This window comes from Montipora foliosa, chromosome 6 (assembly GCF_036669935.1).
Source record: "Montipora foliosa isolate CH-2021 chromosome 6, ASM3666993v2, whole genome shotgun sequence".
Lineage (NCBI taxonomy): Eukaryota > Metazoa > Cnidaria > Anthozoa > Scleractinia > Acroporidae > Montipora > Montipora foliosa.
In genome coordinates this window covers 48,005,163-48,018,321 of record NC_090874.1, presented here as the reverse complement: position 1 = coordinate 48,018,321, position 13,159 = coordinate 48,005,163, and the positions used below count along the sequence as shown (strand labels likewise).

The 13,159-nt window shown below is 41.5% G+C and overlaps 1 protein-coding gene across 2 annotated transcripts in view; it reads right to left on the bottom strand.

Moving 5' to 3' along the window:
• Window positions 1-6,406: 6,406 nt before the first annotated feature.
• The window catches only part of LOC138007539 (annexin A7-like), a 23,657-nt gene continuing 16,904 nt past the window's right edge, over window positions 6,407-13,159 (bottom strand). The window contains exons 10-18 of one of the 2 annotated variants that reach the window (XM_068854514.1): window positions 13,100-13,159; window positions 12,938-12,994; window positions 11,226-11,259; window positions 10,407-10,486; window positions 10,235-10,303; window positions 9,609-9,710; window positions 8,903-8,978; window positions 8,639-8,751; window positions 6,407-7,777 (exon numbers count right to left, since the gene is read on the bottom strand). The exon at window positions 13,100-13,159 is cut by the window's right edge and continues 54 nt beyond it. In XM_068854514.1, the coding sequence (XP_068710615.1) occupies window positions 7,652-7,777; window positions 8,639-8,751; window positions 8,903-8,978; window positions 9,609-9,710; window positions 10,235-10,303; window positions 10,407-10,486; window positions 11,226-11,259; window positions 12,938-12,994; window positions 13,100-13,159 (717 nt within the window). In that variant the 3' untranslated portion in view covers window positions 6,407-7,651. The remainder of the gene's footprint in view (window positions 7,778-8,638; window positions 8,752-8,902; window positions 8,979-9,608; window positions 9,711-10,234; window positions 10,304-10,406; window positions 10,487-11,225; window positions 11,260-12,937; window positions 12,995-13,099) is intronic. The other variant, XM_068854515.1, reaches the window with a different exon arrangement.

The following is a 13,159-nucleotide window of genomic DNA, read 5'->3' as shown; positions in this document are numbered from 1 at the left end:
GAAAAAGGATGAATATGAAATGGGGATAAAACTACTGCTCCCTCAGTCCCGCTCTCCCGCAGTGGAAAAAGGATGTAAAATCAGTTTTAGCTTTCAATTTACGGTTTGGTTAACTACACTTTTTATGAGATCGTCTGACATTAAATGCATGCTCCTAAGAAGACTTTTTATGAGATCGTCTGAAGAATATAGCACTCGTTTACTGATGAAGCCTAAGCGCTTGTTTTAGTGATTAAGTCGAAGCACTCGTTTAAAATATTAGCTTTCAATTTGCGGTTTGGTTAACTACACTTTTTATGAGATCGTCTGAACATTATAGCACTCGTTTGCTGATTAAGCCTAAGCGCTTGTTTCAGTGATTAGGTCGAAGCACTCTTTCAAAAATTTTAGCTGTCAATTTGCGGTTAGCTTAACTACACTTTTTATGAGACTGCGGGAGCAGCAGTTTTACCCCCATTTCATATTCATCCTTTTTCCACTGCGGGACTGCGGGAGCAGCAGTTTTTCCCCCATTCCATATTCATCCTTTTTCCACTGCGGGAGTGCGGGACTGCGGGAGCAGTAGTTTTACCCCCATTTCATATTCATCCTTTTTCCACTGCGGGAGTGCGGGACTGCGGGAGCAGCAGTTTTACCCCCATATCATATACTTGCTTTTTCCACTGCGGGAGTGCGGGACTGCGGGAGCAGTAGTTTTACCCCCATTTCATATACTCGCTTTTTCCACTGCGGGAGTGCGGGACTGCGGGAGCAGTAGTTTTATCCCCATTTCATATTCATCCTTTTTCCACTGCGGGAGTGCGGGACTGCGGGAGCCATAGATTACCAGCTCAAACTTTCATCGACTTCGGGACTGCAGGAGCAAGCGTTCAATGTCACGCAATCGTGGCCGGGTATTCTGAAGTTGCTAACTTTGCACTATCGTAAGTTTCTCGCCGTTAGCAATGTTCGCGTCGTGCAATGATTATGTGGGCGAAGTATCCTGAAAATAAATTGGTACGAGCGGTTTCAGAGTAAATACCCTGAGAATTATAGATTCACATTTGTGCGCTCGCGTTGTCGTCAAAACTTCAAATTTGGTGATTTCACGTGGTTGTTGTGCAGAGTACCGCACGAGTATGTGATAAAATGCGTGCCGCACGTGCAGCACGATTAGTTTTTCTCTTTTAACCAATGATATTGTTGTTTCGTGGCGTTCTGGCCCGGGTTGCTCGAAGCATGGTTAGCGCTAACCAGCGTTAAATGCCATGGAAACCTATAGGTTTTGATGCCTCGTTACCAACGGTTAGCGCTAACCAGGCTTTGAGCAACCGGCCCCTGGTTGACGACCGCGTCGTAAATCGTAAAGTCCCTATATTATCACGTAAGAACGCTTGGGGGTGTAACGGTCATTCACTCCGATGAAGGCAGCTGTTTGCAACCGAAATATAGGTGTTGTTGTTCAAAAATTGTCTTTCTTCTTGAGTTCAAGTATATGCATATCCTCACAGCCGAACAACCAGCCTTGCATTATTATTTTAATTTGAGATTTGACCATTCTCGTTCCCAGTGCTGCGAACCTCTTGGCCAGCGCCACGGCCAAGAGGATCGAAGCTCTGGAAACGAGAATGAGATATGACCTACCTTTCCTGTAATGCGCATGTCGAAAAAAAAAATTTACTCAGCGTGGAAACAAGGCTGGGTAAAAACATCACTTGTTGTTATATAGCTGGAGTTTTTCCCGCTACAGCGCGCCCATTCATTGGCTAGTTCATGGTCACATGGCATTTAACAATGAAACTGTTTACCGCCAAATGCCATGAGCGGGCAACATTGCGAAAACTATTACGTCAAACGGGGAACAGTTCACTGTTACCCGCCAAATGTTGACCGCTGTTGCACGTGATCAGAGCGTGCAGTTGAAGGTGGCCTGATGTTGTCGCTGGAATCTGGGCGCTTCTTTCAAAATGTTTGACCCATTTGTTTTGCTATATAACAAATCACTTAATGACTGGTCCCTCGGGAAACAGTTCATTTTGTTTCCCTCGAATCTCAATGTTTCCCTCGGCTGCGCCTCGGGGAAACATTGAGATTCTCGGGAACCAAAATGAACTGTTTCCCTCGGGACCAGTCATTAAGTGTTTAATATCGGACAGTGCTGAAAACAGGTGCAACTGACGCATTGTGTTGGGATTGGTTTTTATTAATGAGGCGTTTTAAGAATTATTATGTGATCAAACTCGTGATGAGGAGTCAAAAGATACTGCCTCGTATGCAGGTTGTACCTTAACAATTTTGAACCATGGACCAGCCGTTATTTGCTCTTGCGAAGCTGCAGATCCAATGGAAATGGCCTAATACGCACGGAGAGGACAAGTTTGTTGGTGAGGTTTGGAGGCTTGCATATTGAACTGGCATTATGCTACGGACATTAGGTAAATGGCTGGATAAAAGTGGTTGGACATCTATCATGGTAAATTCTAGTGTTGCGACCCTTTTGCCGACTCTTTTACCTCAGCTAAGCATATCACAAGAACGAGAAGAGATCATCAAGTAACGTCCGCATCCCTGTATATTCTTCAACACCATGCATATGGGAAATTCATCACTTGAGCTGAAAATAGAGATTTTTACAGATTGGAGAGACAAGATGTCACTGTGATAGGTGCCACACTTCCTCTATGTTGGGCAGAGTCATGGAGATGCAACTACTTTGCGGTTGGTTAAAGCGTGTATAAAGACTAGCAAAACCAATTGCGCTATCCAATGGACAGTGATTTATCCGGTGAATAGCGTTATCCACCTTTGAACAACTGGGGCCTGATGTAAGTTGTGGCTAGTGTGAAAAGATTATAAAAAAAATCAAGTAATCTCGTACCCAGATCTCACTCTGTCACTGGAAATGTGAGATCTGGTAAAGTTCGAGAGTACACCATTTTTCATTGGCTACTAAAAAAAGGTTGCGGCAATGCAATCTACGCTCCGGTTGGCTTATTTCGCGGGGCACTTAGTGAAGGTTTGGTTTTCGCAAGCTCACGCTCTGTTTTGAATAAATTACAGTTGTGCGGAGGAAAGTTTTGTTTTTTCCGACGCCGGAAAAGCTTTACAGTTGAGGAAAATCACTTTAAAAATTTGCGACGTTTGTGTTAATGGTACCGACGAAATCCCCACGTACCCTGCCACTCGAATAAAGTTCTGCGTAGCTGGCTACGCGGTACGCAGAAACTAACAAATTCAAGTTGAAGTACGTAATTTATTCAAAAAAGTGTTTCTCGTTCTTAAAGCGTGACTCGCGAATTAAGTAGTGATCAATTGTGAATTTTACGGTTAGATTAACTACATTTTTCACGAGATCGTGTCAAGAAAATAGCGCTCGTTGCAGTGATTAGGTCTAAGCACTCTTTAACATTTTAGCTTTCAATTTACGGTTTGGTTAACTACACTTTTCACGAGATCGTGTGAAGAAAATAGCACTCGTTTATTGATTAAACCTAAGCGTTCGTTTCAGTGATTCTGCAATTGCTCCGACAATTAAATAATCTCGACCGTTCAAAAACAATCGCCTGTAGCGCTTCTTTCTGTTTCGGCTTAAGTTCAAGGTTTCCTTGTCCTCTGTCCAAAAGAATCTCTTCAAGAATACTCTCGAAATCCATTAACTATGCGCAAAATCACCCAAAATCACATCAGAGAGTACGAACATGCGCAGTGATAGAAAAGCCCGTATTCCGGGCCTCACTGGCTTTACCAGATCTCCCTTCCGTATGAACGTGGGAGATCTGGGTACGAGATTAAAAATCAAGTTGTAGCCCGTTGGTCACGTATTTCAGTGATCACGTGATAATCAAGAACGTGCCCTCACAACCTTCGTCATGTACTACCGGTCCCAACACAATGCATTACACCTGTTTTCAGCAATGTTCGATCCTAAAAATGTGATGTTAGTGCTCAGCCTCGTTTCCATGCTCGGCATTTTTTTATATGCGTATTACAGGAAAGGTAGCCCATATATCAAATGCCTCCATATCGCAAATAGAGATAAGTTTATGTACCAATTTAGTGCTTTTTTCACAAAACGAACAATTGGACGCCTTAACAGGTAAATTATATAAATAAGAACGAGCGTAACAAAACAAAAGCACGGGATCCTGGAGATGGGTCTGGTCAGTAATATAACCAAAACGAGGAAGGTTGATTGAACGGTGAAGGAATATATTTTATAAAGCCTTTCTTCATCAGGATTTTGCCAATCTCGTCCCCAAAATCCGCTTTTCTTTTGGTCAGCACCAAGATCATACAGTGAAACAACCTCAATGTAGTGGCCGCTCAATAGAGGTTCGTCAGAAGTTAATAATCTTTAGTAGAAACGTCACCTTATTCTAAAACAAACACCTTTAGAGGCTTGTGACAACTTTCGCACAACAGACAGCTCTAATACTGAACAAAAATACAGTATTGTGAGAAAAAAAAAATTCTCCTCAAAATGTTGAGATGAGGTTCTCCGAACTTGACATGAACAATCTAAATTATGGCGTAAACCGAGTTGATTTTATCACCGGAAAAGGAAGCAATGTCTGTAACTGAAACATTGCATTACGGGTCCATAATTAACTTTTAAAAGATTTGCAAGGGAGTCTGTTGCTGAAAAGCCAAACTTAGTGTTTTAAACTCTTGGTGGCCGCTTAATAGGTGAAAACAATAGGAGAACTCTGATCGGAACTGCCAAAAGGTGGCCGCGCGCGCTTAATACAGTTATTTCGGGACCTTGATTACTGGCCGCTTAATAGAGGGTGGCCGCTTAATGGAGGTTGAACTGTAGTTTATCACAGCCGAAATGCTGTTTCTCGTTTAAATGGAGTTCTACTTCGTCAGTTATCTATACAGTTAACGGGTCCTCCACGTTCCCTTAACGCAAAGACTAGCCTGCGTAGCTGGCGGTAAAGTATTGTAAGCGCGCGGAATAAAGTTTTGGCGGCGAAGCCGTGAGCAGGATGGGGAGGAGGACTAATCGCGGCTTCGCGGCTTCGCAGCTCGCGATTAGCGGCTCCGCCGCTAAAACTTCATTCCGCGCGCCTAAAATACCGTCAGCTCCCCAGGCTACGCACAGACGGGAGCTTGTCATGACAACCTCTTTTGTGCGGGTAGATTTGTGACGTAACTTCTCCACCCTACCCTACCCTTCAGCAATACGTGCTTCTCGAAAACGCGAAGGTTGAAGCCTGCAGTGTTCGCCTTCGCAAAACTCTGCGATGTTTACGGCTATTGAGAAGAGATCACGTGAAGCTATGGTCCTCGCAGTTATGAACGCAATTTTAGCAATTGCGGAGAAGCATGAAAAATTCAACTCCGTTGAAGTGCTGAAATTTTCAGGCTTCTCTACTCAACTGCTAAAATTGCGTTCATTACTGCGAAGAACATAGCTTCGCTTGATTTCATATCCGCAGTTCAATACATCAGTCATTTCATATATCATGTCGTCCATTGAGAAGAAAATGAATTATGTTATAACCTCCAAAATGAAAGAAGTTCAAGTTATCGAGGACAAAAGGGTTATGCTAAGACTTCATTATTTATTTACGATTGTTCTTTGCTTAAAAAGGCGAAAAAAAGGTTTTTTGGTGCTACCACACAAGATTTAATACATCAATGACACTGAACTATGGATCTGTGGAATTATTAAATTTTCAACCTCGGTTAATGCATTTTCGTGCTCTGGTTGGTTCATTCAATCTCGGTTATCAACGTTTGACCTTATATTGCAAATGATTGCGCTAAGCGTTGCTAAGCTTAACTTTTTTTCGCCGGAAAGCGAAATTTCTTTCTGAATAAAGCAAAAATAAAAAATAAAATCGTTTTTGTGGAAAGTTTGGATCAATTCCGACGTTTAGAAGTACGCGAAAGGTAACAAATGTTTTTGTGACGAGCCTGCGTCGGTCTGACCACAAGGTACTACACAACATCGCATCTTCATCAAGTTTTTCCATTTCGCTCGGATTTTCTCGCTTTTTTCGCTCGTATTTCGTACTTCCAAGCTTTTAGAGTTTAAGGAATTTAATACAACAATTATTCCATTCGCGCTTGTTGGATATGAGACTGGTTACGCCCCTCGTTGGCGATTACCATCTCATATTCAACGCGTGCTCATGGACACGTGACCAGTTTTTTTGCCACGAAGGCGAAGGGCGCGCACGGTCGACCTTTCCCACGACATAATAGATTCCACCCAATTATTTTATTGAAATCCAAGGGGCTATCTCACGGTCTGTTCGGGTTTTCGGAGAAATTTCAAAATAATCACGAGATTTGAGAGAAACAGACAAACAAACCATGTTATCGGCAACCAAAGTAAAGCCTTAGCACCCACTATCCTTCCGCGATCCATGAGCAAAATAGGAGAGTCCAGAAGCAATAAGTGTCAATCACGTGATTTCAGTCCATCTCTTTTGGTTGCATTTCATTTGTGTTGTTCTTCGCTGCTTGGTGATTATTACATTCTATGAATGGGCATTTCGCCTGTCAAGTAAGCAACAAAATCGCGTAAGGTAGCCCCTTCAAATGTGTCAGTCTCATCAACCTCCAATCTTGAGCCGCGAATGCTGTGTGGTATTTACTAAAACTGCTCGTTATTTCAAAATAAGTGAGTGCGAATTTTAAGAACCGAAAGAGCTCCACTCTTTTCGTTAATTTTAACTTAATACTTATACAAGTTTCTTGGCTAGGCTAAGGCGAGGCATACCTCTTACTACCCTCGTTTCCTCGGTCCGTACTGTAAAATTACGGACCGAGTTTTTTCCCGCTGATTTATAGCCCAAGCGCGAAGTACTCCGTTTGTAATTTTACGGTACGGACCGAGGAAACGACGTTAGTAAAATATTTATTATATCTCTGTGGTAATCAGCCAAGCGGCCGGGGAAAGGAAACTAGTTGAAGTCAAGCGGAAGGTTCAACTGCCACAAAGTTTGCCGTGTCAAAATCCGAAACACGAAATCTTCTAGGCTGATCGAAATAGTTGCTTGTAAGATTCAAACCGTTTTTCAAGTTAATGTAACAGAAGCATGAAGAAGTTTTATCGAAATTTCAAATTTAGGCCCGATTCACACGGTAGGCCGGAATTTGACCTGCCATTTTGTTCGCAGGGAATCGTGCAATATTTTCGCTCTGTTCACACGGAACTGACGAACCGGGTTAAAGTTTAACCTTTGTCAGTGGTTTTACCATCTGTTCATTCGCAGAGCGCTACTTAACGAAATCTAATATGGCGTCAAGAACGAGAAAGGCTAACGATAGTAGCTTAGTTACCACGCATCCATGCAACCACGCCTTTGCCGTGCAGAAATTAAGACGGTTAATGTGTTCACAGCGCTCCGGTTAAATTTTCGACCCTACCGGGTAAAAATTCGTCCCCGATTTGGGCATTGAAATTTTTGAACGAAGAGGCGTCTAAGTTTTCGTATGTTTTGCGTGGTTCCGTGTGAACAAAACCCCTAAATACACTAATCTTCAGCCGGTGGAAAATTCGTCCGGTACCGTGTGAATCGGGCCTTTGCAGGCCGTACAGCGGGCCCTATTGTTGAATTAGCCAAACATTTTGCATAAGCATTGGTTGTTGATACTGGCTAATTAATAAAGAAGTAAAAATAAAGAAACAAAAAAAGTTATTCCACAACGACTATCCTTAGTTCATTCCCACTGCGGTTAGAAGTAATTTCTTGTAGTCGCCACTGCAGTCTCCTTGGATCATCTTGTACAACGTCTTGTGATACTTCTGAAGGAACGCTGCTTTGATTTCCACAAGATCAATCTGAAACATGACAAGATTAGAGAAATTGAAGTAATAACCTAAAGTTAAAGAAGAATCACATGCTACAACGGTTGATTAACCAAATGAATTACTTACCAATCCGCTAATCATGACGCGAAGCTAATTCATGGATCCAACTCAAAGAGCAAGAAAACGCGAGCGAGTGACTCACAAGAGCTTTTGCATCTGATTGGCTGACTAGTCAAGCCAATCCCTGGACGCAGCCACCCAAATCTTGAGGAACCGTGCAATTAATTGTTCGCGATACTCGGTTGAAAACAACTCCAAATGCTCATTCTCTCCTAAAGTGAGCCAGGGACGACTATATAATCAGTCGTGTTCTACTGGAATCAACCGCTCAGATTGGTTGGGTATTTCCACTGGTTCTACTGGGTAAAAACCGTTTTCGGTTTGTTTGGTTGATCAACTTTTTCAACCGGCATCAAAGTAGGTTGAAAAGGTTGAAAAGGCATGGGAAGCGACCGCTGTCGCTTACGCCGGCTTTTTAAACACGACGGCGGGCTCCAGGCATTTTGTTTTCCTTCAAGGTCTGGTAATGAGTGTTCCCAGGAGTTATCGCGTTTCAACGGAAAACGGTTGGAAAAGTGAAACCTCAACCACTTCAACTTAATCCTGTTGGGTTTGAAACGGTTGATTACAAAAGAACACGACCTTAGCATCGCGTTTACGTGGAACGGAAAAAGTAAAACACCAGGCTGCTGTTCGTCACACAAGAACGAAAATTCTCTTATCTAACGTCTTTCTCTTTTTGAGACTGGAAGTTTCGTTATATTTGTGGACAGCATGCACGAAAATAGAGGGAAACAACTTTTCTAAATCTCTCTAAGAGAGGACACTTACTTCTGAGCGGGAAACAACAATTCTGACCAAGGTAGCATCATCAGTCCCAGCCCCCTTCATGCTCTTCCAAAGTCGATCAGCAAAGTACTCGGCAGGATTTCTTGAACATTGCACTGAAAAATTATATTTCACACAGCTCGAAGCCAACGGAATCACATTTATTCGACAGTTTGTTAGCACGCATCTATCACAACCAACTATCTTTCATTCGGGCATATAACTAATAAAACTTTACTTAAGGATCCGATGTACTACTCTACCTACCAATGCACTTGAAACCGGCTCTGAGGTCTCCTGACATTTCACGGTCAATACTGTTCAAAATGTCGCGCTGGGCAATCTGTAAATAAGCATCAATCACTTAATAACAGACTTCAAACTCAAGTAAATTAGAAACTAAAAAGTCATTGCATTAAGTTTTGCCTTGAAAATTTGCACGTTAAGTTTCCTTTGAATGGTGAACAGTTTAATGTTGAATACAAGTACCACCCGTGCAAAGAAAAGTGAACTGACAAACTAGCGTTGAAATGTAATATCCATGTTACAATACTTTTCGGATTTTCAAGGTTTTTAAAGACTAAAGAATAGGTACATTTTCCAATGTATAACCTTCTATTTATGTCATTTCTAAGCCGCGGGAAACCCCGCCAAAAATACGCTCTGCAATAGAAATTATCAAGTGCTTACTGCCGTCATTTGGAAAGACCGGCTATTTCCATTCGGGCTACGCGCAACAAATGTGAAAATCGTATGCAACAATCGTAACCCTAAATTCAGGTACCAATAGGTAGGAAAAACGGTATAAGATCATAAGAGCCTATTACCATCTCCAGAGATACCGGATAAAGGTGGAAGACCTACCCATCGTTATGACAAACAAGACAGTGCATAAAGCAGGAAATCTCGACCACGGCCGCTTTAGGACAACAATGATAAAAGCCTAGCACTCATCAAAATAACAGACACTTACTCTAACATATTCATCAAAAGTTGCTCTCAACTGGGGAAAGCTTCTGGAAGCAAGGACGACATTGAAGCGAGACTCATCTGTTCCCCACTTCTTTTCTCCAGCCTTCAAGAAAGAACGAAAGTTAACTACAATACTTCAGCGGAGGATGCAGGTTTTCTTCACCCTTTAACTTCTTGCCCTCTCAAGAGTGGGGAATCTTGCCGGGAAATATGAACAGAATTTCATGCAAGTTACATTTTGGTTATAACTAGTGACGGAACTCAGTTTCCCTTGTGCCACGTTATCTAAGCTCACCAGAGTGCGACAACACGATATCCTGTAATGGCACCAAAAGTGTAAGGCGGATTTTGGAAGCCAGCTTTCATCATCCCAATGGCCAGGCTGGGCGCCTTCCCCCCCCCCCCCCCCCATCCCCCCAAACCCCTTTTAATTCCTGTTCCCTCTGCCTTTAACGCAATGGAAGGGTACTTTCTAGTAACGCCAACTAGGAAGATATACGTGAGCTCTTTGTGAGCATAAGACAAACAGAACAACAATTTACTCAATTCCTTCTGATTGGTCGGGTTGGTAAGATTGGATGACCCTTTCATTTAACTTGAAACCGAATTCCTTCTACTCAAACATACCTGGAACAAGTCTTGTGCCTCTTTCTTTGCCTTTTCAACGTTCACTGTCGTAGTCTCGTCTCTATTGCCCTGGAGAAGGTAAATTTACGGGCAACAGGAGTTACGCAATGGGGGCTGTATTGATGAGGAATTATCAGAACTTTTCCTTTGCTGCTTCGACCCTCAATCTTACCTGGCACATTGAAACTAGCAGTCGTTTGAAATGGCCACTGGTTTCACTAACACAGTCCTTTTCCAAGTCCCGCTTGTAATCTACGTTAAAAAAGAAAGACATCACTTCACATGAATAAAACAACCATCTAACCGGTTACATCTCAGCAAGTGGCGAGTCTTCTAACCCACAAGTCATAAAACTGTACGAACTCACAATGTCTTGAGTGAGTATATTGTGGTCCTGCGGTGACTGACATTTGGACGAGCTGAGCTGACAACTTGTTTGCTCAGTTGGTTGAGCATCGGGTGACCGCGTGCGGTAGATACCGAGAACAGGTTTGGACCCTGGCAGGACTAACACCGAGGGTATCAAAATGACTGAGGAGAAAGTGCTTATCCAAAAAGACTGCAGTCTTTTTGGCTAAGGATTACAAACTGTTGGGACGTGTCTCATAACTCTTCCTCCAGAACCCACAGTTTGGTAATCTATTTATGTTGTTGTCACCAATTTATCCCACACGTTTTCAGATGCATGTACCCGCTTGGAAGTAAACAACAACATGCCAACATTATTCTTATTTCACCTTTCGTTAACTTGTAGACTGGAAAGTTCAAATTCTAACGAAGAGTTTCATTTTCTAATGCCATCAAGATCTCTATCCGAAGCGATTAAGCAGTTACATGTGTATCGTGCACAGAGATTGACTAAACAGGATCCATTTGTTGGATTCTGATGCCACAAATGATTTGCATACAAAAGTACTGGTCAAAAGGTGAACTTCAGGGTCTGGCAGTTAACGAAAGGCCCGTCAATGAAATATGGAAAAACAAGACTCACATTCTGTGTAGGACCTCTTAATTTCAGCAATTTCCTGTGCACAAGAAAACAAAAAAAAAAAAAACATTACAATGCAAGGAAGAGCAAAAAGAAGGAAACCGGTCAACATAAGTTATATGGAAAAACTTAAACAAGGTTTAGCAATGTAAATACGATTCAATTATACGTTTTAAACTTAACCGTATAAAATTATTTTTCTCTAAATGTAGTTGAAACAAAATTGGGTACTCTCGCTTCCATCACAGTGTTTCTGTGAAAAATATATTTTTAAAGCCAAAATGGCCAAGTGATATTTTGACCTCGCTAACTGCAACGAAAAGTGATGGAGCACGTTCATAACGTAAAAAGTCCAGGTTGTCCCTGTTTCAAAAGCCGGGCAACTAAACCCATGAATTAGGCTGCCCTGGTAAATCCTGGGTTGCCTATTTAGGAAACCCCTACGATCGAATGCACATTGTGTTGAAATGCAATCACATGGTGATGGAGCTTGAGTATCCCATAGTTCTTGGTGTGTGCCAGTGTGTTTTTTTGTGGAAGTCTGGGTTTAAAGGGGCTATGTAACATTATTTTAGGGCGTTTAAGGGAAATCCTGTTTAATACCGAGTTTAGAACTCGAAAAATAGTGATGTTGAATTCCTTTACTGATAAAATAGTTGTTAGATCACAAAACAAGATGATTCTGAGTGAAAACGACCTTTATCCAGGCGATTTTCCATAAACTTGAAAAACCTCGGGCCGACTTTTTTCTAGCACAGTTGCTAAATGCAATCCATTTCAATTTTGTCCATTTGTGTCCATCCATGCTTTTTTTTCCTTTTGCTGTATTTCTTTTATGTGTTTAACAGGTTTAAGTGATTATTGCAATGTTTCATTCTACTTTTTGGGCATTTTGGGTGTCACAAAATTAAATCATTTTGCATGACATAGCCCTCTTGAGTTTTAGCATTTTTCGATATCCATCGCCTAAATGTTTGTCATATTGCCTCTGCATTTTCCTATCTGGTATTGTTTTGCAAAAGTCACAGATATTCAAAAACAAGGGAAAATGCTCAGCTGCAGCAATTTAATCATTGTCAACGTTGCACTATAGTCACATTGGCAATAGAAAACCGACAAGTGAGTCGGGTGCTGCTTTTGTAATTCACCGTTTCTATATTAGCTGGGTTGTTCGTTGTTTTTTCCGTCAGGCAACCAGGCGTTTCGTTTTACCAAAAACTGGTCACCCGGTAAACATCTTTGTCCTCTGGGACGACCGGACAACTGCTAAGTTTGAGCACTGGTTTTAAGTAGGGTAAAATATTCACTACTACATACTGCTCTTTTTTGTACATTGTATTATGGATAATAACATAATAAATTTTATAAAAATTTTCATAGTGCACCTTTCCATAGAAACAAAATAAACAAAACAATCTTGGAAGCCATAAAATAATTTGCAAAATTACAAAATAAGGCATGCTACACTGTAAGCTATCAGCCTTTTTTTGGCTTTCAAAGCTGGGGCTAAAAGCAGTATACCATCATTAGATCACAAGGTCAAAGAAGAGTTTTCTCTTGACATGCACTATATAACATACTTTGGTATTGGATTTTGACAATTACATGTAAGATTCAAAGGAACCCATCTATAATAATAATTATTATTAACTTAAATTTCTTGGTAAAAAATGCCAGGGGTTTGGATTGACAACTAATGAATATCCATAACAGACCTTATTTGTGCGAGTACAGAGAATGTCAATCAAAGTCTCTTCATCTGTCCCTGCCCCCTGAGGAAAAAACAACATAACGGAAGATTTTATAAACAAATTTATTGTGCTCATTTTGTGGCTACTTATCAAGTGTAAATGGGGCAAAACAAGTTCTTTCCTTACCCTCATTGCACGTCTTAAACACTTAGCATCGTACAACGATGCTGGTTCCAGCAAAGCTAA